The following is a 27,666-nucleotide window of genomic DNA, read 5'->3' on the forward strand; positions in this document are numbered from 1 at the left end:
CCTGAAACTGCCACATGCTTTGTGGCTGTGCTGTTTTGGAGGGGAGAGGGGCCACCGGTGTAGATTTCCAGTAGTGTCTGTGCCCCTCACAAAAGTGAAGTCCTAGTGATTTAGGATACAGAATCCTCCAGGCTGCCCGGAAGTGGGTTTCAGAAGACGTATTTCGGGGGGTTTCCTCTCGAAGACTAAATCAGGCCAGGTAACGGTGGGATTAAAGGACAGGATCAACGTGAGCCGCCGCCTCCTGGGGCGGTCCCTCTGGTGACGGGGCATTGATGGGGGCGAGCCCCTCACCAGCCCCTCGCCAGTTCTCAGGAGGAGACACCCCTGTTCCTGGCCGCTCGGGAGGGCAGCTATGAGACTGCCAAGGTGTTGCTGGACCACTTCGCCAACCGGGACATCACGGACCACATGGACCGCCTGCCGCGTGACATCGCGCAGGAGCGCATGCACCACGACATCGTGCGGCTGCTGGATGAGTACAGCCTGGCACGCAGCCCCCAGCTGCACGGCACAGCCCTGGGAGGCGCGCCCACCCTGTCGCCGCCGCTCTGCTCGCCCGGCGGCTACCTGGGCAACCTCAAGCCCACTGTGCAGGGCAAGAAGGCCCGCAAGCCCAGCACCAAGGGCCTGGCCTGCGGCGGCAAGGAGGCCAAGGACCTGAAGGCGCGCAGGAAGAAATCCCAGGACGGCAAGGGCTGCCTGCTGGACAGCTCGAGCGTGCTGTCGCCCGTGGACTCCCTCGAGTCGCCGCACGGCTACCTGTCGGACGTGGCCTCCCCGCCCCTCCTGCCTTCTCCGTTCCAGCAGTCCCCGGCTGTGCCCCTCAGCCACCTGCCCGGCATGCCTGACACCCACCTGGGCGTAGGCCACCTGAGCGTGGCTGCCAAGCCCGAGATGGCAGCGCTGGGTGGGGGTGGCCGGCTGGCCTTTGAGGCGGGACCACCACGGCTCTCCCACCTGCCCGTGGCCTCCAGCACCAGCTCGGTCCTGGGCGGCGGCGGCGGCGGCGGCGCCATGAATTTCACCGTGGGCGGGGCCACAGGCTTGAACGGCCAGTGTGAGTGGCTGTCCCGGCTGCAGAATGGCCTGGTGCCCAACCAGTACAACCCGCTGCGAGGGAATGTGGCGCCGGGCACCCTGAGCACACAGGCCCCGGCCCTCCAGCACGGCATGATGGGCCCGCTGCATGCCGGCCTGTCCACGGCCACCCTGTCCCAGATGATGAGCTACCAGGCCCTGCCCAACACGCGCCTGGCCGGCCAGCCGCACCTGGTGCAGACCCCGCAGCTCCAGCAGGTGCAGCAGCAGCAGCAGCAGAACTTACAGATGCAGCAGCCGGGCCTGCAGCCGCAGCAAAACCTGCAGCCGCCGAACATCCAGCAGCCGCCGAACCTGCAGCCGCAGCCGCCGCAGCCGCACCTTGGCGTGGGCTCTGCCACCAGCGGCCACCTGGGCCGCAGCTTCCTGGGCGGGGAGCCGAGCCAGGCCGACGTGCAGCCGCTGGGCCCCGGCAGCCTGGCCGTGCACACCATCCTGCCGCAGGACAGCCTGGCCCCCCCCACGGCGCTGCCCGCCACGCTGGCCCCGCCCATGACCACGGCGCAGTTCCTGACCCCGCCCTCCCAGCACAGCTACTCCTCCTCGCCCGCGGACAACACCCCCAGCCACCAGCTGCAGGTGCCTGAGCACCCCTTCCTCACCCCGTCCCCCGAGTCCCCCGACCAGTGGTCCAGCTCGTCACCGCACTCCCACGTCTCTGACTGGTCCGAGGGCATCTCCAGCCCGCCCACCAGCACGCAGTCCCACATGGCCCACATTCCGGAGGCGCTCAAGTAAACAGCCGGCGCCCCAGCGGGACCCTGGGCTTCCTTTCCCAAGCCCTGCTGGGGCGCCTGCGAGCGCTCTGCCGACGCCGGGACTGACTGAGAGCCTTTGCTGAAGAATCATGTTTTTATACAAAATAAAAGGACAAGGATTTTAATTTTTTTTTTAGTATTTATTTATGTACTTTTATTTTACAAGAAAACACTGCCTTTTTATTTATACGTAATGTTTTCTATGTTTCCAGGTAACAACTTTTATCTGTTCCAAAAAAATAAGCCAGTTCTCAGTCATAAATTTCGTACTTAGAATAAATATTGTAAAATACAAACATTCATGATTTAAAAATGCCATTTATTTATTGGCTTTTTTTTCCCCTTCAAAACCCAAAAAAGAAATGATGCTGGACAAGGGAGGCTTGAACCAGCATTGGGGGGGGGGGACCCAGCCCCCACCCACCTGCGCAGGTCCCCTGCCTCAGGTGAGAAGATGCATCTAGAGGCAAACAACAGACAAAACCTTCACACCTTTGGCTGTGGATTAATATGCATTTAAAACAGGAATGTAAAATGTAACTTGTGGCTTCTGTGTCTTGGTGGGTTTTTTAAATGATATTTTGGAAAACATGCTTTTAAAGATGTGTCCTTGGGGGGGGGGCACCAAGAGCACATTTCAAGGTACCGATCATGAATCTTTGTTTTGGGTTCAGTATTACATAGCTGTGCATTGGTCTTGTGAGTTCCTGTTCCTTCTAGAAGCTCCTCCGCCCCTGGCCTTGCTACTTAAGCGTGTGTCACACTGAGGAACCTGGAGGCCTGGCGTCACCCATCTTGGACGCCACGTGGAGGAATCCCAGCCTTTTCTGGGGAAAGACACTGCCCGGGCCACCCCAGCACCGCAATGTGAACACCTTCTTCCAGGACGGGTGGAGACGGACTAGTGCCCGGGGGCCCAGGCTCCGCTCGCGGGCCAGACCCCTCACGGCCCCGCTTTTACGGGAGACCGCAGAGCAATCTCTGTCAAGGCTTTGGAGAAACATGGCTGTGTCCGGCCTCAGTTCGCAGAGATGGCTTGTCCCACGGCCTGGCGCCTGCGGCTGAGGCGGTGCCCTTGGGGCAAGGCCGGGGGGTGGGGATCCTGTTTGAGGGCCACCCCCACCCCCGGTCTTGGGGGGGGGGGACACGTGGGCGGGGAAGGAGCAGATTCTTGCGATATCAAGTATAAGCCTGTGGCAAACTAAATGTCTGTAAATACATTTTTAAAGGTGGATTTTGTTTAAAAAATCTGAATGAACAAGTCTGTCTGGGGTTGTGCCGACACGGGGATGTCAGAGTGTGGCTGTGCTCACCACCCAGGCGTCGCCACCTGACCTGCGGCTGCCAGGCCCGTAGCTCCTGAGAGCAAACCCAGGGAGGGCTCCCCGCTGCCTCCTCCAGGCAGCCTCTCGGGCCTCGCCAGAGACAGTGTTGTGCCGTCCCTAGTGGGCATGACCAGACTCGCCCTGGGATGTTGATTCTTACAGGGTTTGGGGGAAAAAAAATAGAGTGTAGTTTACAGGAAAAGGAAACTTTTTAAAAAAGTGATCTACGTGCAAAACTGTAGGTGATGAAAAGGATGTATTTTTTTTTCATCTTTTTGTTAACTGATTTGCAATAAAAGTAATGCTGACAGTCCTCTGGATTTTGCTAAACCTGGTTGTGGCACTGGCTCACTTTCTTGGAGGGGGGTGGGGCCTGGCCTACTCGGAGGGAGCCAGCAATTCTGTTCCTTCTGATGGCGAGGGATGCAGACCACCCAGCCCTGGCCCTTGGGGTGCTGGGGCCACGCCGCCCTCAGAAGTTCAGCAGGTGTCTCTGCATCTGTCCAGTCCGAGCCCCGTGCGGGGAGCCGGGGACATGAGTGAGCAGGGCAGGAGCAGCCCATCGCAGGGGACTCCGTGTCATGGCTGTCGGGGCGCCAGGCTGGAGGCTGTCCTGTCTGCCTCGGTCAGACGACCTAGAGACACACGGGAGGTGACACACGGGAGGTGCACGGGGACGGGCCCGGAGGCCGCGGAGAGGAATCCAGAGCCCAGCAGGAGGGCAAAGGGAGCCACAAAGTGCCTGAGCAGGGACGCTGCGGGGGTGACACGGGTGGGGAGGGTTCCGTGAAGCCAAGGGAGCCCTGCTGAATAGGGATGTCAGCCCTGGCCCCTGCCGGGCGCTCACACACGGACCCCACCCAGCTGGTGCACTCAAGCCAGATTAGCCAAGGGAAAGTCTGACGGGCTCCTGCTGCCGAGTGCCGCCCGCCCCTGCAGCTGTGGCCCCCGGAGTTCCTCGCTGACTCTGGATGCTTCATTCCCACCTGGACGGGGCGAGAGGTTCTGGGGAACAGGCCATGGGAAGCGGCCCAACTCCTGTGTACGGAAGAAGTCGGCCCAGTCTGAAATCCGCCCAAAGAACTCCCAGCACAACGGAGATGCTAGGTGTACGCACATAAGAAGTGAAAATTGGCCAAACAAGTCCAGACACACGCATTCCCAGCAGCACTGCTCACGACCGCCGGGGCGGGGTGGGAACGGCCCCAAACGCCGTCCCCTGACGTGCGGATGAACAAGATGTAGGTGACACTGCGATGGTTCATGTCACGTGTCAACTTGGCTGGGCCATTTGGCCAAATGTGAGAGGGTGTCTGGACGAGATTAGCATTGGAATCAGTGGATGGAGTAAAGTAGAGCCCTCCCCAGCGTGGGTGGGCCTCATCCAATCAGTTGACGCGCCCTGAATAGAACAAAAAGTTTGAGTAAGGGGCGCCTGGGTGGCTTAGTCGGTTAAGCGTCCGACTTTCGCTTGGGTCATGATCTTGCGGTTCGTGGGTTCGAGCTCCGCGTCGGGCTCTGTGCTGACTGCCAGCTCGGAGCCTGGAGCCTGTTTCAGTCTGTGACTCCCTCTCTCTCTGACCCTCCCCTGCTCACGCTGTCTCTCTCTCTCCTAGAAATAAATAAAAAACATTAAAAAAAATAAAAAATAAAAAAATAAAATAAAAAAAAAAAAAGTTTGAGTAAGAGGGAAGGCCTCCTGCCTCACACTTGACCGGGAACATGGCTCTTTTCCTGCCTTTGCCCTTGGACTGAGACATCAGTTCTTGGGTCTCAAGCCTGCCGACTTTCAGACTAAAATGTAACCGTCCCCTCTCCTGGGAGAACTCGCCTCTCGGGCCTTCGGACTCAGGCTGGAAACCTAGCGTGGACTCTCCTGGGGCTCCAGCTTGCTGTCCACAGAGCTGGGGAGGGGCTTCTCAGCCTCCATAATCTGCGAGCCAATTCCCTACCATAAATCTCTCCATGCACGTATGCACCCTATCGGTTCCATTTCTCTGGAGAGCCCAGATTAATTCCTTCTGGCGGGAGGGGATGTGGCCCTAAAACCGCACGAAGCCCTCGGACACCCCACAGCGTGGCCAAACCTCAAAAACGTGATGCTGAGTAACAAGCCCAACGTGCAGGCCACACGGCATGCGGCTCCATCCGTATGTGGCGTCGGGAGCAGGTGAACCCTGAGCGAGTGGGAGGGCAGAGTGTGGCCCCAGGGCCGGGCGGGAGGGCAGGGAGCGTCACTGGGCCGGGCTGTGACAAAGCAGGAGGGGCGGGTGTAGACAGGGGTGCTGGGCGCACAGCACTTTGGATGGACTAAATGTCACTGAGCTGTTCTCTCCAACAATAGTTCCTTTTCTGTTTTACCTGAGTTATTTGTTTAGGAGAAAGGAAGACCCAGCACTGTTTGAACTTCCAAGCAGTTTGTTCAGGGTGTGGGATCCATGGACGTGGCAGGATGGGCCCGGGGGGTCCTGCTGATCTCCGGGGGAACCCCTCTGCTCCGCAGTCCCCGGAGCCACTGGCCACATGAAGGAGGCCCGCAGAGGAGAACGGCGGTGCCCCCTCCGAGCCTCACCCTGCTGGAGCTCACGCCGGGCGTGGGGCAGTGGCCCAGGTCCCGGGGGAGGCTCGTCCCCCACCTGCCCCCTGCCTGCCCTGCACCCCCTCCTCAGGGCCTCGTCCCCACCCTCCTGGCTCCGAAGCACTGGCTGAGATTCCCACCCGTGTTCTCCCTGGGGCTCAGACCCCTCCAGAGCCCCCACCGCCAGCGGGCGTCCCCTCCGCCCCGTGGTCCTCATTCCTGGCCGTGCAAACCTGAGCTGGCCTGATCCGCCATCCGAACGACCCCCGCCTGGGCACCACAGGCCCCCCCCAGGGAGGACACGGGCCCTGACGTAGGAGGTCGGTTATGGCTCAGCTGTGTCCCCCCACCCCCCAGGACCTTGGCGTGTAGCCGTGTTTAAGACATGGTCCTCATAGACATAATTAAGGTAAAACGAGCCTGTTAGCGGGCACCCTAATCCAACCTGCAGGTGACCTTATGAGGCGATCAGGACACAGGTGTGCACAGAGACCAGCGGGAGGCGAAGGAGGAGGTGGGCGCTGGGAGGAGGAGGGCCCGGGAGGAGGGAGGAGAAGGCCGTCTGCGAGCCCAGGAGGGAGGCCTCGGGAGCGACCGGCCCCCGCCCACGCCTGGATGGCAGACGTCCAGCCTCTAGAACAGAGGGAGTGCATGTCCCCCCAGTCTGCGGGGCTCTGTTACGGCAGCCCGAGCAGGCGACGCAGGGTCCCAGGTCATACCTCTTGGGCCTGAATGTGTGTCCCGGGGGCCACAACGCCAGCAGCGCCCCCCTCAGGACCCGGGGCGTCCGCCTGGGTCCCTGTGCCTCCTCGGGGTGTCCTCCCCAGGGATCTGGAGGCTTGTACTTTTCAGCAGTCCGCACACATGAAACTCCCCGGGGGCCGCCCCCCTGCCCTCCTGCTGCTTCCTCAAGGACGGCTCTCCTTGGAGACTGCTCATTTGAGAGCGCGGGCTGGGGGTGGGACTTTTTCAGGGCCTCAAGGATGATTCAGAGCTACCCCTTCCATATGCAATTCAAGTATTTCAGCAGCCACATTAAAACAGTGAGAATCGGGGTCCTGGGGGGCTCAGTCGGTTGAGCCTCCGACTTCGGCTCAGATCGTGATCTCACTTCTCGTGGGTTCGAGCCCCGCATGGGGCTCTGTGCTGACAGTTTCGAGCCCGGAGCTGCTTTGGATTCTGTCTCCGTCTCTCTGCCCCTCTCCCGCTCACACTGTGTGTCTCTCTCTAATATAAAAGAAAACACGAAAACAATTTTTTAAAGTGGGAATAAATGCATGAAGCTTATTTTACTAATGCATCTCAGGTGATCCAACGTGGCCAAACTATTATCACCTCAACATGTGCTTGACATAAACAGTTAACGAGACATTTTACGTCATTTTTCCTCTCTCTCTGTCTAGTAGTATGGCTTTGAAATGCAGTGTGGGTTGCAGGCTATCAGTGCACCTCAGTGGGGTCTCGCTCCAAGTTGTTCCAGGGTGGGCCCCAAATGTGGCTCTGCACCCCTCTGGCCACAGCAAAGAGGGGACAGCAGCAGCACCCACAGATGAGAGAGGCTGGCAGAGCTACCGCGAGGCGGCGCCCGGCACCCGGTGGGCGGAGACTGGGCTGGTGGCGGAGCGGACCTTTAGGCGGTGCCGCTCCGGTCTCTGCGGCCAGCAAGCGAGGAGTCTGCGGGCCCGTCGCATCTAGAATCCACACCCAGGAGCCCTGTGGGAGGGGACAGCGCCGCAGACCCAGACGGGCCATGGAGACCTTCCTGCGGCCGCTCCCAGCCGGGGCCCTGGCACAATGACAAAGGGCTGATCTGCCCAAGTGGTTCAAACAGGAGCCTAAACAATGCCATCCGGCCAGGTGCCCGGGCACACGGAGACCAGAAGCGCTGCGTCCCCAAGTGCTCGGTGGGGGTGGGGGTGTCCGGAGAGCCCTGGGTCAGGACTTGTTTGGACTTTGGATGCTTGTGTGTACGTGGGCCTTGACGAGGACAATCATGCTCAGCGGCTCCTGAACGGACGCACGCTTACGGCCGACGAAGGCACAGCGCCCTTCGAGCACAGGCGGGAAACGCTGCTCCCCCAGCACCTCGCGCACCTGGCTCTGCCCCGCGACTTGTGCCATCTCGTTTTCACCTCCCTCGCGGCCGCTGTTGGACCAGAGGCGGGTGACTTGGCTCCTCTGAGCCTCAGTGTTCCCAGGGGAAAAGCGGGAGCTGCTGGGAGCTGGGCCGACCGGAGAGGTCGCTGACAGTAAGGACACAGAGATGGCATAGCTGAGCCAGGCGGCAGCCCTGCCCCGCGGTTCGCACTGCAAATGCGACGGGCTGTGTGAGCAGCCGCGGTTGGACTGTCCACGTTTTCCACACGATGCTGGACTTGGACTTGCTTCTGCAGCAGAGCCTGTGGCGTGTCAGCCGAACCTCTATGGTTTTCTGACACTAAGGGCTTTCATCACCCTGGTCGGACATTTCTCCACTTTTAAGAATTGAGCCCTAGGGGAGTGTGTGACCGTAAGTTACTTATCCTCTGCCTCATTTCCTTGTTTGTACAACGGAAAACAGCAGGCGAACACGTTTCACCAGGTACCAGCGCCCGTAGCTGCAGATTAAATCACTGAGCACAGAGCTTGAAAAATACATGTTTTCTCTCATCCCCTTAAATTCAGTCCTGGAGGATTTATGGGGTACCTGCTGTGTTCAGCAGACCAGCCCCAGCCCTGGAGGGGTGGGTGGGGCAGGGACAGCCCAGAGATGAAAAATCCCCTGGAGAGGGCCGCAGTCTAGGGGTGATGTGGGGACCCGAAATCTTTCATCCTGTTGCACCCAGGCCGGATCCTACAGGAGCCCGGGGTGTCCCTGATGCCGGCACCCGGAAGCCCTCGGACTGGAAGGTGGCTCTCTGCCGCCCCCTGCTGGCAGCATCCCGCCAGTGCCCCCGTTGACGAACAAGCGGGTGGTCCCCATGGGAGTTTCCATTAGTGATGTCTTCAACTCACATACTGCTCAGTCATCCCCGGTCACTGTGTTATCCCATTTTAGAGATGAGGAAGCTGAGGCTCAGAGACACAGGTGACTTCCCCAAGTGTCACCTATCTGAGCCAGGGCCGCATGACTCTCCTGGTCCATGTTCTCTTTTAACTATGAGGACTGGGGGGGGGCACATAGAGCCTGTGTCGCTCGGCCACCCCACTTTTCTTTCTTTCTTTCTTTCTTTTTTTAGCCACACCACTTTTCAGACAGGAGCACGGCTGCTCAGGACCCAGTGCTTCAGCCAGCCGGGCACTTGGCAATGGGCAGGTTTCAGGCCTCTTCCACGCTCCCCCCTGGGCCCTTTGGTCTTCCCAGTTCACGGTCCCGCAGGCCCCCGAGCCCAGGCCTGTAACCTAAGTCCCCACCAGTGCTCAGGACTCGCCTTCCTGTCTTGCTTGCTCCTTTGGCTGATGTGTGGAGCGCTGGTGCTGTGCAGGGCGGGGCTGCAGGTGCGGCTGGCAGCGAGAGAGCCGGGTCCTGCCCTTGGGAGTCACCTGGCCTTCAGCCCTCCCGGGGACCCAAGGCCGCCTCCTGGGCTCCTGGCTCTTGTTAGCAATTTGCCCGACTCCAGGGTGGGGGAGGCTAGATGGACGATGGCTTTCTTGCCGGGAAGGCCCTGAGACCTTTCTTGATTCCAGAGACCGAGTGCAGGGCCCCCGAGCCCAGGCAGTGCACACCCGCCAGCTCCCCACTGTCTCCCACTTCTCTGGTTTCTGCCCATCGCCGCCACAGAAGCTTCGGTTTGCCTCGGCCACAAGTGTCCCTTTTCCTCCGTCCCTACCTCTACCCGGGTAGGCAGCAGGTGGGATCCAGGCCCGTCGGGTGCCCGCCCGGTGCCCCCCAGCCCCTCAGGGCTCATTTGCAGCTGTCCAGAGTCTGTGTCCCCTAAGGGAGGCCTGACATGCTGGTCTGTGGCCACACCCCAGCTCCTAGCAGCGCCGGGCACGCGGTGGGGGCCCAGCCAACGACCGCACACGGTTTTATGAAAAAGGTCTCTTGGGGTTTTCCGGGGTCCTGCTGCCGCCAACAGGACACTCCTCACTTTGTCCCGTGGCTCTGATTTTCTGTGGCCCTACTGGTGTGGCATCCGGGTCCTTCTGGTGCTTTCTGTGACACCCCTGTCACTTATGGTGTCGCCTTATACGTTTAGTCCTTGGCTCAGTGATTACGGAAGAACGGTTCTCTGAGGCTTGCTGGGCGCCAGGCACGTCTGCAGACACCGGAGATGAGGGATGAGAGAGACAGTGGCACGCTCGTGCTGGTGACGCCGCGGATGGTGGGGACATTCATCAAGCCCAGCCCGGATGTGGATTTTCTCTCGCAAGGCCTCCCAGGGGTCCGGGACGATCTAACAGTTCTGGCTTTATACCCCGGCTGCGCCCTCACGGAGCCTGCACCCCCCCGCCCCCCGTGCTAGGCCAGGCCACACACCACAAGCCAACTTAGATGCACACGGACAGGCGCCAGCACCATGGGGGCCTGACGCACAGGTGCCACAGAACCAGCCCAAACGCCCGCTCTCTCTGCCCCCAGACCTGCCGTCTCCTGAAGAAGCCGATGTCCCCTTCCTCTCCAGACCTCCTGAGCTGCACGGCCCACTCTTCCAGAAGCTGTCTCTGCCAGCTCTTTCCACCTCTGAGGCCCTAATGTGCTTTCTGCCCGGACCGTGCAGCCAGGCCCATCTCACGGAGGCAGCCCCTTGCTATCTCCAGGCTGAGTCCAGCAGCCCCCTCCCACGCCCCCAGCCTCAGTGCCCACGACCGAGGGCTAGAGTCGGGGGGGCTGAGCCGAGCACCTGCTGTGGAGCAGGACCGTCTTACAAACACCCACTTACAAACCACACCTCCTGCAGCTACTTTATGCCCGGGAGGGGCGAGGGGCAGGGGTTCAAGGCCACGGCCACCAGCCTTCGCCTACACCAAGACTGAGGCTGCCCTCCACCAAGGGCTCCTTCCACAATCACCTAAATGGCTGGGTGTCAGCTCCACAATCTAGGAAGCTACAGCCCCAGGTTGCTGCATGGGGCGGGGGTGAGGGGAGTGACCCCTGACCCCCTCCCACAATGTGCTCACTGTCTAGACCAGTGCTGTCCAGTGGAAAGATGCCAGGCACGGAGGGAATTTTAAACTTCCTACTAGCTACTTTTAAAAAGGGAAACAGATTAAAGAAGTTTTAACACTATATTTAACTCAGTGTCTCCAAACTAGTATCATTTGGATGATAAGGAGCTGCCCGTGGGCTATTCTACCTTGTTGGCACTCTGGCCTCTAACGTGTACTGAGGTCCCATTTCAGCTCAGATCGGCCCCTGTCGGGCACTCGGTGCCAATCCTCCCGGGGCCGTGCAGGCTACTGGGAGAGGCTGACCATGGTGACCCTGAGAACACAGCGTGACAGAGTGCTGTGATGATGGAAAGGACAGCCTGGCTCTCTGGCACGGCCTCTTCCTGGTGTCCTGGCAAGTCTGCAGCCCTGTGTCCTCGGGGTCACGTGACTACAGCCCTGGGCACAGCACTTTGCAGGAGAAACTAACAACCTCGCCCTCCACAAAGAGCAGCTGACTCTAGCCCCCATGGGGGGGGGGGGCTTCAGGGAGGTGGTGGCATGTGTATCCAGCCTCTGGGAGCCTGGGAGGATGAGGAGGGAGGAGAGAATGAGGGACACTGCAGGCGAAGGGAGGGACGCTCACTTGGGAACAGCACCAGCTGTCATGGCCTGGGCGCCCCCACAGCGTGGGCCCCTGCTTGTTCCGCAGCCAGAATCAGGTCCAGGGCAGTCCGGTTCATGCCTGCTGCTCTGGCAGAAGCGTCAATCGCACCTCCTTTGGGTCCCCAAATTGTCCAGGTGCTCACCCCGCCTGGATTCAGGTTGCCGAGGACGTGGCGATCAGGGGGGTCGAGGAAGCTGACAAAAGGCACACAGCACCTAGGAAGCAGGCTGGGCCTTGAAGCGGAGGGCCTGTGACTCAGAGCCCCGGCCTCCAGGACCGACTGCGGGCCCAGAACTCTCTCCTCTACACCAGGCCACAAATGGCCAAGAACCGCACAGCCTCCACTCAAAGAGGCTTAGCAGGAGTGGAGAGGGGACGGGCTCTAGCACCTCTGCCTCTGCTTTCCCCGTCAGGAGGTCAACAGTGCCATCTCTCTCCCTGTGGAGCGATTTGTTGGGACAAAGTGACTGCATAGCACCGTGACCTGTAGGAAGAAGTGGATCAAGGGCAGTGGGGTGCAGGGCTGAGTCCCATCACCTCCTCTGTGTTGACATCGGATCTCCATTTCTGCAAGGCAAATGTTAGCTTAGCAGAGTGGCCACGTCAGATGGACTGAAACTCTCCCCGCACCCGCTGGGGCCCTGACAGCGTGGCTGCTCCCTGCCAACGTCACAGCAAACAAATAGCTGAACCTCGCTCCTTCCTTCTTCCCAGGCTTCTGAGTCCCCCGGGTGACCAGGGAGTCCTCCGACCCCAGGGCCTGCCTCAGTCGCTGCTGCACTAGTGGCAGCAGCCGCAGGGAGCTCGACCACAGGGGGATGCAAGCGGGTGGGCACCCTTGCCACGCTTCCTGCCCTCTGGAAGGAGCTGGGGTGAGTGGGGACTTTCCCTCTCCCTGGCAGGCAGTGTGGGTGCGTGGGCCGGGCCTGGCTGGCTGCTTCCTCACCTACTGAACCTCCGGGTTCTCGCTGGGAAAATGAGGATGCAAACGGCAGCACCCCCTCGTCCCTAAGATCCGCCATGGGAGGGCTCAGATGGTGACATTCTCCGGGCGGAGCAGGCGGCTGGCAGGGCAGCCCAGCCTGACACTCGGTGCCTGGGGGAGGCGCTCCTTCAACGCACACGCCCGCTTAAGGCGGCGGAACACCGAACGGAGGCCTGGCCTCGGTCCACGCGGCGTCGGGGACGAGACCGGGCGCGGAGGGCGCCAGGCCTCTAGGGACCAGGGCGCGGCAGGGAGAGGAGCGGACGGCGCGAGCCCGGGGCCGGCGTGGCGTGGCTGCGGCCGGGGGCCGGGCGGGCAGGGGGCCTCGACGGGCGCCTGCGGGCCCTTCCGGGGCTCTGCGCGGGGCAGACGGGCACGGCTTTCCGAGCGCGGCGCGTGGACGGAAACGAACTTCGCGGGCAGAACTGGAACCCGGAGCCGCGAGCGGCCGTAACCAGGCAACCGGAGCCGCCGGGAGGTGCGCACGCGTAGCCCGCCGCGGCGCCCGGCGCATGCGCAGCTTCCTCACGCCCGTCTCCTCGCCTTGGAGGAAGTCCAACGGCCAAACGGGAGGGTCGCGCCCGCGCCAGGGCTCCGCTCGGGTCCGCGGCGCTGCCGAGTAGCCGCTGTCCGTGGGTGCTCCTGCTGGCCTCGGTCGCTCAGGACTGGCTCTTCACTTGGGTATGACTGAGAAACGCTTACTCTCCTCACAGCCTAGGACGAGAAAAGACTGGGAGAAAGAGCTGGCAAAATCAGGGCGGCGTCTCCGAGCAGTACCCCGCGCGCCCGGCCCGGCAGGTGGGCGAAGGGCGCGTCGCAGGGGGGCGGGGTAGAGGGCGAGGCCAAGGGGGCGGAACGGAGGGATGAGCGGTGAACTACGGGGGCTCGGGGGGGCGGGGCCAAGGGGGCGGAACGAAGGGAAGAGCGATGAAAGATTGGTCGCGGGCGAGGGGCGGGGCCAACGGGGCGGACCAATAGATGGCCGGCGAAGGACCAAACGCCGGAGGGGGGCCGGGCTAACGTACGCGGCGCCGCGTCACGGGAGCAGCTGGGGTGGGCGGGGCCGATGGGCGTGGTGGGCAGGCGTGGCGCGCACTGACGTCGGGGTCGGACACGTCGGCTGCGCGGCGGCCGGAGCCGGATGTGCCAAGATGGCTGCTGCGGCTGTCGTGTCTGCGCTTGTCGCCGCAGCCCGGCCGGCTTCCGCCGGTGGCTCCTGAGGGGTTGGCCCAGGGGTCGCTGAGGGGCCGGGCAGGAACCGGAACCGGTGCGGGCCTCGGCCGCCCTGTGGCGCGCCGGTGAGCGCCGGGGTCGGGCGGAGGGAAGGGGCCGGGCCGGGCCCAGCCCTGAGCGGATGGCGCGTCTCCGGGTGCCGCCAGCGTTCGGGCAGGGTCCCCGGGGGGGGGCAGGGACCTGCAAGGCCGGGGTGGGTCAGGGGTGGCCGGGTGAGCGACCCTCCTGCCGCCTTCTGCACCTTTGTCGGCCGCCTGGTCAGACTGACGTGGACCCCGCAGGTATGGCCGGCTGTGTGGCAAGTGCCTGTCGGGCTCCGCCGTGTTGACACTTGTCTTCGCCCTGCCGGCCTCGATGGAGGGAAGGTTGCGTTGGAATGGTGAAGATAGACCAGACCGCCACTTTCAAGGAATGCAGACATTTGGGAAATTTCTTCAACAGTTTTGCGTGTCCTTTGCCTCGAAGGTTCGGAAGTTGTTTTGTCCTCACTGGTTGGGCGGTTTTTCCTGAGCCAAGCTGGTGATGAGACAGATTTGCATTTCGTGGCCAAGTGACGGAGACGCTGCACCAGTGTTTTACGTGAGGGGTCACGGGACCATGTAATGAAATTAGTAGAGTTTTTGTGGCGAAAGGATTGTATAGAGCGTCTGGGCGCATCACAGCCATTTAAAATCGGTCTTGCTGCTTCACCTCAGAAGTTGTGCGCAGTGTGGAGACGGGGCCTGGGCTGCTTAAGGCCAGATTTTGAGTACATTCAATGCAGATGGTGACCGGGGAGGGCAGGGGGCAAGCTGAGTCACACACGGTTGTTCCCAGAGCAATACTTGGGCGAGTTTCCGCACATCCAGGCCCCCCCCCCCGCCCCCGCGCCATTTCTTAGGGTTCCGGCTGGTGTTCTGTTAGCAAAGGTGAGGCAGGAGGCAGAAGAGTGCTTTCTTGTTCTGCAGTTTGTTCACCCTGAACACCAGTAAGTCTGGAAATTGTACTGAACCTTCAGGGCAGTGTGTATGTTTTAATGATTCTTCCCTGACTGTCCGTGTGTCCCCCGGATCTTCGCCATTCTTAGCGGTGTTTAGACCCCCCTTCATGTTAACGTCTAGAGGTGTTGGGGGCTGTACTTAGAAAAGTTGGAGTTTGCGGTGTCTTTGTGTCGAGTGCCCCGTAGTCTTGACGGGGACTTGAGGCTCACAGTCTCAGAGAGGGACGTCGTGGCAAAGGGGGGACTCCGGCTCCCTGGCGCTCCTGCTGGTCCACACTGTACAGTTGGCGGTGGCAGCTCCGAATGGGCCCTGAGTATCTCCATTCCTTAGCCAGGAGTTTGGATCGAAGATCAAAGATCGGTTGTGCCTAAGTGTTTCGCGTAGAAACTAGGTGGTCTCGTGGCAGGGCCAGGTTCATGAGTAACGTGTGTTTAAGGAAAGCAGCCAGTGTCTTTTCAAAGTCAGATGCCTTGGTGTAGAAGGACTTAGGGGCTGGGATGAAGTCACTGGCGTCAGCAGAGAAATGATAGGCGGTATGTCCGTTCGTGAATAGAGAAGAAAGATCAGAGGATAATGTTCACGTTCAGGATCGTTTCAGGTGAGATTGGCATAATGTTAAAACGCTCTCAGGTGGGGGTGGGGGAGATTTTGTTTTATAAGGAAGCGATAGTGTTTGCCTGTGAAATGATTCTTCAGGAGCTGAGAAAGTTTCTTGCAAGAGAACATTGACATAGGTATGTCATTGGCCTTTTGATGGCATTTCTGTGTGGGGCGTCCCAGAACCCACCGTGAGCAGGACTTTGTGACACAGAGCCGAGAGGAGCCTCAGACTCTCACTTTACAGGTGAAGAGGCTGGGTGGCAGGAAGAGAGGAGGCGTGCCTGGGGCCCTGCTCTCACAGCCACGCCCCTGCCATGTGATGCTCTGGGCCTCTGCTCTTTGGTGCTTCTGTTTTCCAGATGCTTAGAGTGGTTGAGGTCTCCTACTGGAGCCTGGCAAGGAGGAAGTGGTGTTTTGGAAGACATGCTGGGCGCCTGTGTCCACAGAGAAGAGGAAGAGGTCGTGCTTGTTGTGCACTCAGTCCTCGTAAACCTGAGCTGCACGTATTCTTTCTTCTAAAATGACAGCTTAGAACCAGATGAAGCCTCCAGTGCTGTCCCCAGTACAGTCCATTAAATTGAAGTGAGTTTTGGGGTGCCTGTCAGTGCGAAGGGCTTCCCTGGTGGCCTAGGACAGACACGGGTGGGCCGTGGTGGTAGTGGGCTAATAGAGTCATCGGGCTCGTTTCCAGAGAGTGGGGGGAGCCTTCGCTGTAAGTAGCTTTACTTAAAATACATTCACAAATTTTTTTTATGGACTCTCAGAAAGATTTCCAAGAGCAAAAGTGCTGTGCGGCTGCAGAAACGTGTGGGTTAAACTCTGGAGTCCTTCTCCCATTTCTCCCTCTGGTGTTTACTTTTCTCTCGCATCGGTTAAACTTCATCTGTCTGTCTGTGCATGTGGCACTAGGGCGAGGACTCGTACACAGAAAAAGACGGTAAAGAGACAGTACTTGGGTTTTGGTCTTAAAACTGCAGTTTAACTGTTCAGGATTACGTTTGGTGTATTTAATAAAAAACAAAAGCTGCCACCAGTACTTGCGACCACAAAACACTCTAAAGACTGTTTTGTTTTCTGTAAAAGGTTTGTGGGGACTCTATGATTGAAAATGTTTGAACCAAGTCAGTCAGTTTTAAAGCTGCTTCAGCTTTAATTGGGGCTTTCAAATCCGGACTCCCTTCTTACAGCCCTCGCAGTCAGAGGCGACTTGTTCTGCTCACGGTGTCAACCAGGCACAGCGCAGAAAATGAGACATTCCGCACGGTGGCATAAGAAGTGTTTTTATATATTTCAGAGTCTGTAGCTTGTATCACTTAGTGCTTTAGAACGCTTTTTCATTAAAATGGAAGTGCACGTTTTAAACTTTCATTTTCATTTCAAGACTTCGTATTAACCTGTGTGAAAAGTATGACAGTGCCATCTTGATAGGGGAGTTGGCTCTTTCTGCATCTGCTGATGACTTACAGGAAGATGTCCGTGTACCTGGTGGTAAATCAGACCAGCAGTTAGGTTTGCTTCCTTCATCTCTGCCTGCGGTGAGGGCATCACGGAGGCATCAAGCGTTCCACGGGGGTGCTTAGCCGGGCGATGAAATTGAACCCCAGGGAAGGCAGGGACTTGTCTGAAGTCAGTCGGTGAGCTCAGGGCACGGCCGGCGTTTGCATCCCAGTTTGGCCACGGCCCTGTCTCTGCGCTCACCTGCACTCACCGGCCGCGGCCCCTCCGGGGTGCAGTTCTGGGGGTGAGCGGGGTGGGAGCAGCCGGGTGCAGACCCCCAAGTTGTTTCCAGCCTTCCTCTGTTTTCTTAGTTCTCCTAATTCCAACTGGGAGTTTGAATATATGGATTTTATGCTAATCTCTTCTTTTTCTTTCTCTGTTTAGATCAAGGAACACCTGTATTCTGCTGCTTTCTGCCAGCGGCATCTAGTCGTGCAAAAGACCCATCATGCAGCCACCACCCCAGGCAGCCCCGTCAGGCGTGGTCAGGCCACCTCCAGCCGGGAGTCCTCAGAGCTTGTTCTGGTCCAACAGATCGTACAGGAGACAGGCAAACAGTAATGCACCAGTGACCCCGATAACTTGCCCGTTGCAGCCGGTGACGGATCCGTTTGCTTTCAGTAGACAGGCGCTACAAAGTACACCGTTGGGCAGTGCGTCCAAAAGCAGCGTGCCCGTTCTGCAGGGCCCGGCCCCGCCAGCGCTCCTCCAGCGCCCTGGTCTGCCTGTGCCCCACACGAATGCTGGGGATACCTCCCAGGGACCTGGGTCACGGCCCACAGCGGACGCCACTCTATTTTCCAGTATGTCGACACCTTCAGAGCCGCCGGAGCCCGAGCTGAACAGGAGTGCCGAGCTTGCTCCCGGCGCAGAACCCGAAGTGCAGGCTCTGCCGTATCCTCACATTCCGGGAACTGGTGCCAACGGTTCTCACGGGGGCCACCCACACGCGGCCATGCTTGGGCCCGAGAGACCCCTGAGTCGGCAGAACCCACACGACAGCGCTGCGTCACGGGCGCCAGCCCCTTTCTTCCCTCAGCCTCGTCAGCAGATGCCAGGCCAGTGGGGGGCGGGGCAGGGAGGCCCACAGACCCCAGGTCAACGTTATTGGCCCCGCCCAGAAGGACCTGTTCAGAACGCGGTGCCCCACACGTCCGGTGGTCCCCCCTACCCTGCTCCGTCCAGCCTGCATCACGGTCCTGGCCACGAGCAACTCACCCCATCGGTGTCTTTGCCAGGTCCCTTGGCTGGTGACGGAAGCAGCAATGAGGCAGCCTACCTACAGAGCGGAAGCCAGTCAACAAGTAACTTTGATCCTGAAAATGCGTTCAGGCAAAATTCTAGAGCTGGGAGTACTCGGGCAAGCCAGGAGCTCAGGCCACATCCAGGAGTGAATAAAGAGCAGTTGCCAGACCTTGCTCTCGTTAATCCCCTCGCTCAGGGAAATATCCCAGAAAGCCATTTGCACTACCCCTCAGGGGCCGACACCAGCCAGGTCCTGCCGGAAGTGGACTTGGGGGCTCTCTCCATGTTCTTCCATGGCGGGGAGGCGGAAAACGAGGAGAACCTTTCATCTGAGAAAACAAGCTTTGCTGGTCGGTCTGACTTAGATGGCTCCTCCCCCAGCCCTGGACTTGGTCACGCTTCCGCACGTGTGGGAGTGGGTGGCATTTACCACGCCTTTCCCAGAGGTTCCAACAACGAGGCCACGCAGCAGGGAGGACACCCGCAGCCTTATTTCTCTCAGTCTGCAGGCGTCCAGCCTGATAGACCAGCCACAGTGAGCGCTGCTGTCGCTGCATGGGGCGGTGCGGCAGGCACAGGGGCTCACGCTGCCGGCAGCTCACAGTATGAGAACGTCGAGGACTTAGAGTTCATTCAGAATCAGGAAGTTTTGCCAAGTGAGCCCCTAAGTTTGGACCCTTCCGCCCCAGGCGATCAGCTCAGATACGGTCCCCTTCCTGGGCCAGCCATCCCCAGGCTCAGTGGTGTGGCCCAAGCTGGAGGCGGGGGCCCAAATCTCGAGGCCCCGGATTCAACGCCACACCCTGTGAGATCCGATAGCGTGTCATCCGGTTACAGCAGCAAGAGCCACAGGAATCTTTCGAGTGCAGCCAGGCCTCAAGACCTGGTGGGCACTTTCATTCAGCAGGAAGTTGGAAAACCTGAAGATGAGTCTTCGGGGAGCTTTTTCAAGCAAATTGATTCTTCTCCCATAGGAGGCGAGATCAACGAGACCGCCGGGAGCCAGAGTCACCGCTGCAGCCTGTCCCAGCCCTCAACCCCAAGCCCCCCCAAACCCACTGGAATATTCCAGACAAGTGCAAATAGTTCTTTTGAGCCGGTGAAATCCCACTTCATTGGAGTAAAACCTGTTGAGGCCGATCGAGCCAAGGTGGTGGGGGAGGTGAGGGGGGCCGGAGCCCACCAGAAGAAGCCCAGGCCTGTTGCTGTGCCGCCGGACACCTGCCCTGGCAACCTGGAGCAGCCCCCGGACAACTTGGAGACCCTGTGCACACTCCCGGCCGGTTCCCTGCCCTTGACCGGACCCCTGGAGGCCGACCACGAGCTTGGGCACGCGGGGGGGCTGCCCTCGGAAACCGTGCTTCTGGCGGCTGAGAAAAGGCCTTTTGCCAGGGCCCAGGGAGCTGTGAAGTGCGAGAGCCCAGTAACGACCTTGTGGGCACAGAATGAGCTCCCCGATTTCGGAGGCAGAGTGCTCCTGGCCCCAGCCGCCCCTGCGCTGCATGCGCCCGTGAGGCCTCAGCCCTCCGAGGTGATTCAGCCTCCAGACGAGGGGGTTTCTGGTCAGCAGTCCCGGCAGCCAGGCCCTGGCCTCCCCCTGCAGAGCAGGGAGGGCATCGGTGCTTCCGAGAACCTCGAAAACCCTCCCAAAATGGGAGAAGAGGAGGCCCTTCCGTCGGCAGCGAGCTCCGGCTACGCCAGCCTCTTGTCCTCGCCGCCCACTGAGTCTTTGCAGAATCAGCCGGTCTTGATTGCCCAGCCTGATCAGAGCTATAACTTGGCTCAGCCCATTAATTTTTCTGTGTCCTTATCGAGTCCTAGTGAGAAGAATCCGCCCTGGAGAGATGCTTTGGTGGGGGATAGACCAATGGCAGGTAGCCGGACTGTCGGCGGGGACTCTGGAGAAAGCGCTCCCGTGTCGGGGGTCCCGGCTGGTGCTCTCACCCGCTCGCCTCTGCCCAAGAGTCTCCCGCACAGCAGCTTTCCACAGGTTCCTGGCACTTCAGAAACCATTTCTAATCCACCTGCTAATTTGCTGGTTCAGCCGCCACCTCATCCAGTTCCAAAGAACTTACTTCCAGAAAGCCAAAAGATTCATAACGCAGAGAACATTCTTCCCGAGTTGGTTAGTAACCCTGCTGGAAACACAGGCGTGATGTTAGTGCCACCTGCAAACGCTACCTCGGTACCTGCTGGTAATAAAGCAGATCCCTCCAGTAATCGGGAAGAAACTTCTGGTGCCCTAGACTTCACACTGAATAGGACTTTGGAAAACCCTCTAAGGATGTATAGCCCGTCCCGTTCTGACAGCCCAGCTTGTCAGCAAACCATCACCAATCCTAGACAGCCCGGGCCAGGGGCACATAACCCAGACCCTTTCTACCAACAGGTGACAAAAGATGCTCAGGACCAGCGTGGCCTAGAGAGAGCTCAGCAGGAGCCATCACCGTCCCCTCAGCGAGGGCCCAGAGCAACATGTTCAGAACCTTCCAACCCAGGAAGTCCGCCAGTGCAGGGCCAGCCCCCAAACTCGGTCCCGCCGCCTGCAAGTCCAGCTCCAGCCGACACGGGTCATCAGCCACTGCCTCGGCCGCCTCGGTCCTCCAGTGCGTCCGTCGTGTCCACCAATTCGAGCCAGGCCGCCGCGCGGTCAGACCAGCAGTGGCTGCAGCCTCCGCCCCCAGACTTGGCATCTTACTACTATTATAGACCCCTGTACGATGGCTACCAGTCGCAGTACCCCTCTCCCTACCCGCCAGATCCTGGCACAGCCTCTCTCTATTACCAGGTATGGTCAGGCTCTTGCACTGTTGAATCCTGTGACTGGTGGTCCCTTTCTCCCGAGTTGTTGCTTAATTCAGAAGGGGCTTGGAGTCCCACCGTCGTGCAGAGGGCCGCTTCTGCGCACCGCTGCTTGAGGAAAGAGCCCTGCTCCCAGAGCCTGCTCTGCTGGGCACGGCCCATCTCTTCAGGTTCACACTGCGCACTCGTGTGTTGGATGGTGTAGAATACCTGATTAATTTTTAACGTGCCCTGCCCCAGCTTATGTGGCCAAGGAGCCCTCTGTGTCCTGCCCCTCCAGTGGGCTGTCTACAGGACCTGAGTTCTGAGCTGCATGCTTTGGGAAATTGGGATGGCTTCTTGAAGCTTCGGTGTGGTTTTGACCTGAAAAACCTACCTAACAAGAGGAAAGTGTAGTGTTTTAAAGCCCTCCTGGAGAATAGAAACATTTAGGGAGAAAAGGTACAATCAGAACATAATCCAAACGAAAAGGTCAAGGGAGAGGAGATCTGGTAAACTTGCGCGCGTGTCGGTCTCAGCAGTGGGTCGGGGCCGTGTTGCCACACAGAGCACTTGCTGTTCACGGTGACGCAAGTTGAGTTGGGTTTCATCCAGTTCTCTGGCATTTTGACATGGGGTTCAAGTGCACGCATTGGATCGTGATCTGCTTCTCCTCAACTCTAGTCCCAGCCCAGCATCGCTCAAGGTCAGCAGAGTGTCAGAGGTCAAAGGAGTGTAGATTAGAAGTTCGGAAAGCACACTCCTCCAGGGGCGGGGGCAGGTGGCCGTGCTGGGAGCTTCTCAGCGGCAGCTCGGGGCCGTAGGGCTGGTTGGGGCCTGGTCAGGCAGCAGCCCCCGCTGGTAGGAAGCCTGTGTCTCCTTCGCAGACTGTGAGCATCTTTGGGATTGCGTGAATAGGGCGCACCTAACTGCTGAGATTAGCGAATTCTAGGTTCCGGAAGGAGCCGCAAGGACTCCTGTTTCCATACATGGAAATGGATTTCAGGTCCATCCGGTGCCCGGGAAGGGCTGGCAGAGCACGAGGGGAGCAGTGTGCCTGCTTTGGGTTCTTTGTGCAGCAATGCCACGTGCATCCAGGAAACTCCAGCCAGAGCCCAGCCTCACTCCTGCGGGAGTCCACTTCCTTCCGCCCTTCCGTCTTGTTGCCGCAGTCTCTGGTGGTGGTCGGGAATAAGTCCGTGTGACGTGATTGCTCCCCTTCGGCCGGGTGATGGCGGAGAGTCAGGCTCGCAGACCAGAGGGCTGCTTCAGGTGCACACGTGACAGCTCCTTGGAGACCAGGCATCTGGTCATCAGCCTGTGGCCGGTCATCAGCCTGAATGGGCTGAAAGCCTTGTAGGGATAGAGTGTGGTCTCTCTTTGAGGCTGCCCATAGCTGCAGGGCCCATGCAAGTGGAACCCTGGAGATTTTGCTTACCTGAGGTGGGGTCAGAAACAGGACACAAACCTGGGGAGTCGTAGGGCCTCCACGGCCCCTTGGGGGCCGCCCACTGACATGGTGACCCTCTCCTGAGCGGGACCAGGGCCGTCCCTTTTAGGAAGATCCTGCTGCCTGTCTGTGGCTGTGGATTTCAAATTGTAGGTTTTCTGTTTTGCACGAGGGAAGCCCCACGTCCGGTGCTCCCAGAGGGCCATCGTCGGTGCCGTTTAGAGCTCGTGCCGGCTGCTTGATGGGTGGCTCTTCTGATGTCTAACGTTGCACAAACCCTTCTTCCGGCAGGACGTCTACGGCCTGTATGAGCCCAGATACAGGCCCTACGACAACGCCGTGCCTGCCTACGCTGACAGCTACCGCTGCCCCGAGCCCGAGCGGCCCAGCTCCCGGGCAAGCCACTGCTCGGACCGGCCACCCGCCAGGTGATTAACGTTCGTGTGACTGGCCGTGGTAGTAAGTTAGCGATCTGAAAACATCAGACGAGCCTGTTATTTCTGTGCCTGTGTTTAATGAGCAGGGGCAGAGCACAGGCGCACTTTGAGGTGGACCAGAGCCCTCCCTTGCAGCCACACCCTGCTGTCAGCCAGCACAGGCTCGGGCCAGGCCCTCTGTGGGGCCCTCCCTGGGCCAGGGGACCATCCTACAGCCGAGGCGCACACACGGCTCTGGCATTTTGCTGACCGGGTGTTCAGGGCCCTCGGGCTGTGGTGGCTTTGCCCCGCTCAGGCCTCTCCCTGCTACTGACCACAGCAGTGCGGGGTGTCAGGCCAGGCAGGCCGGGGCCAGGACCCCCGCCCACCTCCTTCTCCCAGCACTCCCTCCCTGCTGGAAGGCCCCACATGTCTGTCCCGCTGCCCTCCTCCACTGAGTGAGAGCGTCTCGGCTCCGTGATTACAGATGAGGGATCCTGAAAGCTCTGGCGTCATGCCTGCTGCCGAGTAGGAAGGGAAGCAGGTCCCAGCCTCCCGCTAAGAGATGTAGGGAGAGCTGGGATGAAGCAGGGGCGTGCTGCCTCCCAGCCCTTCACGGCACCTGCTCGTCGTCAGGTGGGGAGCGACGGGTAGGTGTAGGCACGAGAGCACACGGCTTCCTGAGCTCGTGATAGAGGAAGTCTTCACCGATGACGGCTTTGTACGCATGCTGCTTTCTAGAGTCGTGGGGTCAGATTGCTGGTTCTTCGGGTCTTTGGAAGCTTCTCTGGAGACAGGGCTCTGTCTCTGTGAGCCTTTGTCTGTTTGGCTGCTCTCTGTGTGCACTGCTGACCGGCACACAGCCCAGCTTTCCAGGGGCTTTATGGGAGGAAGTTCCCGAGGTGTTAGTTCCTGTGCAGCACCTGGGAAGGTTTGAAGTTAAGAGAAGTATTCTGATTGAGGGAAAGTGTCGGGCAGGTGTTTTCTAGAACCTAAGGGACCAGGGAGAGCAGAGGAGGGTGCAGTCCGGGCGCATCTTGCTATTCCAGGTTCCTGTCCTCGTGGCCACCTGAAAAGTTAACGTGGAAGGTCATTCCAAGAGGCCACAGGTGGCTGCGTGCTGTTGAGAAGTCACCCAGCCGGGAGCAAGGCCGGGTCACACGTCAGTGGCTGTGTCCCCTGTCTGGGCGGGTTTCTGTGCTCTTACTGTCCTCACCCCTCATCTGTGACAGCTCTGGAGCGCCGCCTCGCCTTTCTGCCTGCTGTGGTTGGGGGTGTGCATCTGTGTCCGTGCGTGTGTCCGCGCCTGCGGGTGTATGTGCGTGTCTGCGCGTGTCTGTGTCCGCGCTTGCAGGTGTATGTGCGTGTCTGCAAGTGTGTGTGTCCGCAGGTGTGTCCACATTCGTGGGTGTACATCTGTGTCCGCCCTTGCTGGTGTGTGCGCGTGTCTGCGCGTGTGTGTGTCCGCAGTCGTGGATGTACATCTGTGTCCGCACTTGCAGATGTGTCCATGCACATGTCAGTGCGTGTGCGTGTTGTTCTCATGCCTGGTGTGATCACGTACCTGCAGCAACCGCTTGAGGTGGCAACACGTCCTTTGTTTTTGTGACTGTCTCTGCCAATGGGTGGACGGGCTCGGTTGGCAAGGGCAGTGAGGAGGTGGCATGTGCCTGGCTCTGAGCCCCCCAGCGGTGTGCGCGGCGGCCCCCCGCTCTGCACAGGGATGGGGCTTGGAGTGCTGTCCTCCAGGGCCCTCAGAGGGGACCTTGTTCCTGCAGCTGGACCCTGAGAGCGGGTCCTCTTCGCCGCAGTCTGTCCCAGGAGCCGCGCCCAAAGCCCCCAGGCTCATCTGGGAGACAATCCTGAAGGGGCACAAGAAGAGTCACATTTTAAAAACCAAATACTGTCTAAAACTTGTCAGTAAGAGACAAAAATGCTGATAAGCCAGCGTAAGGGTCTTCCTGCCCCAGAAGCTCTGACACGTGACCTTGCTAAGTTCTGCTCTCCCCGCGGCTAGAGTCAGACTCGTAGCCGGGTCACTGAGGCCAGCGTCCACCAGACTTGCTTCAGGCCTCCTGCCGGTCAGGTTTGGGAGCGGACGCGAGGGGCCGAGGCAGCCACAACCCCACGCCTGGGCGCCTGCCTCTACCCATCCAGAGGACGCGGCACCCAGTCTGCGCACGGGGCACTGAAGTCGGCTTTAGGTTGGTTCTGACAGCTCCGTGCTTTCTGCATATGCTGAGTATCGATACTGGAAACCGAGGAGCCTGTTTGATCGTGGCCGTGTGGGGTGTGGCACGGAGCAGGCGGGAGGCGCTCTGTCTCAAATGGGTGCTGCTTAAGGAGTTACTTGGGGAGACGGATTATGGCCGTGTGGCAGGGAATCTTACCTCATCGTTATTACTGATTTGGATTTTCTCATGAGAATTTTGTCACAAAGCGTTTTGCTGAGTGCCTGACGCTCCGGATAACGCGCGCTGACTGGCGTCTCGTACGTACTCTAAGACAGAGGCGGGAAACTTATTTCGTAACAGCATCATGTGTGTCTCCAGGCAGAGCTACCCCGAAGCTTACTCCAGCTCCAAAAGCGGGTGGAGCAGCCACAGTGACTACTATGCAGGCTACTACTCCGGCCAGTATGACTACGGAGGTAAGTTCAGGAGTTTAAACGGCCAGCCGCTGGTGGACACGCCTTCAGGCCACTGGTGCAGCCGGGCGCGCGCCAGCCCCTCTGGCCATTCCTTAGGAGGCCCTCCGCCCCATTGCTCTCTTTAGTCCTAGAGCCAAAGTAGTTGCAAATCAGCTGCCCTTGGGAATAATTGTATTGCTGTTTTTGTTTAGAAATTACGTCTGATTATAGCATTAACACGTCTTTGTAGTATTAGTAGTTTCCTATAATTTTCCAACAAAGTGCGGTTGTGAGTAGTTCCAGAACGGCCTTGTTCCTGCGCATTTATATAAGTTATTGAAAAGAATAAAGTGGGAAACCAGCTCCTGGGTCACACTGGCCCCATGTGGCACACTGATGGCTTCCTGCAGCCGTCTCCTCCCCCGCCCCCAAGTTGCATGGTGCAGACATCAGATGTCCTCACTGCACACGCCCGGAGCTGCCTTCCGGTCTTGACACTCTCCCATTGGGCAGGGTGCGCATCTCAGCTACATGTTCCCCAAGCGGTCCTGATAGCCACTGCTGCCCGCTGCGACCTGTGCTCTAGGTGCAGGGGGTCCCGGGCCCACTGCCCCTTGGTGGTCGCGCTTCCCCCAGGCCCCTTTTCCGTATATATTTGTGTTGCTTTAGATATAAATTTTGCTCACAACTGCCAAAAATGGTACATCTACTTTGTGTTAATATATTTTTTTTATGTTTTTCTTTCTTTTTTGAGAGAGAGGTAGAGTGTGAGCAGGGGAGGGTCAGAGAGAGAGGGAGACACAGAATCTGAAACAGGCTCCAGGCTCTGAGCTGTCAGCACAGAGCCCGACGTGGGGCTCAAACCCACGAACTGTGAGATCATGACCTGAGCTTAAGTCGGACGCTTAGCTGACTGAGCCACCCAGATGCCCCATGTTAATGTATTTTTTAAAAAGTGTTTATTTATTTAGAGAGAAAGAGCATGAGTGTGTAGGTGCATAGAGAGAGAGAGAATCCCAGCAGACTCCACACTGTCCATGCAGGGCCCCACGTGGGGCTTGATCTCATCAACCGGGAGATCATGACTTGAGCCAAAATCAAGGGTTGGACGCTCAACCGACTGAGCCACCCAGGCGCCAATGTATTTTTTTTTTTTAGGTAATCTTTTAGTTTTCGATTATTTCTTGAAACTTTGAGCTATGTTGGAAGTCACAGAAGGAAAACACAGTCATGGGATTAAGTATTAAAAGGTGGTGACTATGAACAAGATGCTCCTTAAGGTTTTATTTTTTTAAATCGCCCGTGTTGGGAGAAGACCCAGTGACTGTGAGGGTTATCAGTACAGGCAAGATGCACCCGGGCCCTCTACCTGTCGGTTAATACTTTCCAAGGCCATCGGGAGGAAGGTTTGGTTCCTCTGAGGTCCAGGAGGCGCCCTTCAGGCCTGGGGTGGTGGGGTGTATCTGGCCACCCCAGGAGGAGCGTCTTCCTTTCTTGTCGTACTGAGCCGTCACTCCCCCGCTTGCAGATGCAGGCCGCTGGGACCGGTACCACTACGGCTCCAGGTTCAGGGACCCCCGCGCCTGTGACCGGAGGTATTGGTATGACGCGGAATACGATCTGTACAGGAAAGAAAACTACACTTACGGGGACAGGTTGGTACAATGCACATTGCCAAGGAGGGTAACTCTGCCCTCACGTCGGTCATTTATCAGAAAGCTACGCTTGTGCTTGGGATCCTGGTGAGCAGCTGCCATTGGGGTCCCTGTCTGAAGGACAAGGATGAACTGGCCCTCCTGGCAGTTCCTGCTTCCGCTGTTTTGGGGGGGGGGTAGGGGGCACTGGCCGGGGGGCGGTGCTGGGAGTTGGCCCCTCCTCTTCCTGGTCTGGGAGAGGTGTGGCCACACACAGGTGCCCTTGGGGCCTCTTTCTCCAAATCTGAAGGCAAAGGTGGGGTCTGAATTTGGGCCTGGGATGCAGCCACGCCCCCGAGGGTAGGCTCCTACCGGTCGTCTGAGGGTCAAGACCCCGGATGGTGACCCGGCACCTGGCAGCAGGGTGGTGATGACATGGCAGGAGCTCACCGCCACGTAGCAGAGGGCCATTGTCCGGAGTCCCCTCCCACACTCCCCTCTCCTCGCCTCTGCCCCTGCTCCCTCCAGGCCTGAGAGGTATGATGACCCCTGGAGGTACGACCCTCGCTTCACTGGTAGTTTTGATGACGACCCCGAGCCCCACAGGGACCCTTACGGGGAAGAGGCGGACAGACGCAGCGTGCACAGCGAGCGTTCGGCACAGAGTCTGCGCAGCAGCCTCAGTTCCCGCTCGCGCCAGGTGGGCCCCCTGCCCGT

General features: G+C 59.1%; 2 protein-coding genes across 6 annotated transcripts in view; both read left to right on the forward strand.

The window, feature by feature from the left end:
* The window catches only part of NOTCH1 (notch receptor 1), a 42,981-nt gene extending 39,467 nt beyond the window's left edge, over nucleotides 1-3,514 (forward strand). Inside the window, exon 34 of the mRNA XM_039219627.1 lies at nucleotides 316-3,514. Within this exon, the coding sequence (XP_039075558.1) occupies nucleotides 316-1,839 (1,524 nt within the window). The 3' untranslated portion in view covers nucleotides 1,840-3,514. The remainder of the gene's footprint in view (nucleotides 1-315) is intronic.
* Nucleotides 3,515-13,622: 10,108 nt separating this feature from the next.
* Nucleotides 13,623-27,666, forward strand: part of SEC16A (SEC16 homolog A, endoplasmic reticulum export factor) — a 31,602-nt gene continuing 17,558 nt past the window's right edge. For 2 of the 5 annotated variants that reach the window (XM_039219622.1, XM_039219625.1), the window contains exons 1-6: nucleotides 13,623-13,782; nucleotides 17,179-20,827; nucleotides 22,559-22,698; nucleotides 25,239-25,336; nucleotides 26,844-26,970; nucleotides 27,478-27,649. In XM_039219622.1, coding sequence (XP_039075553.1) covers nucleotides 17,243-20,827; nucleotides 22,559-22,698; nucleotides 25,239-25,336; nucleotides 26,844-26,970; nucleotides 27,478-27,649 — 4,122 coding nt within the window. In that variant the 5' untranslated portion in view covers nucleotides 13,623-13,782; nucleotides 17,179-17,242. Of the gene's footprint in view, nucleotides 13,783-13,998; nucleotides 14,183-17,178; nucleotides 20,828-22,558; nucleotides 22,699-25,238; nucleotides 25,337-26,843; nucleotides 26,971-27,477; nucleotides 27,650-27,666 lie in introns of those variants that run through there. The other 3 variants (XM_039219626.1, XM_039219624.1, XM_039219623.1) reach the window with 3 other exon arrangements.

This window comes from Hyaena hyaena, unplaced genomic scaffold, assembly GCF_003009895.1.
Source record: "Hyaena hyaena isolate Hyena2069 unplaced genomic scaffold, ASM300989v1 scaffold_823, whole genome shotgun sequence".
Taxonomy (NCBI): Eukaryota; Metazoa; Chordata; class Mammalia; order Carnivora; family Hyaenidae; genus Hyaena; species Hyaena hyaena.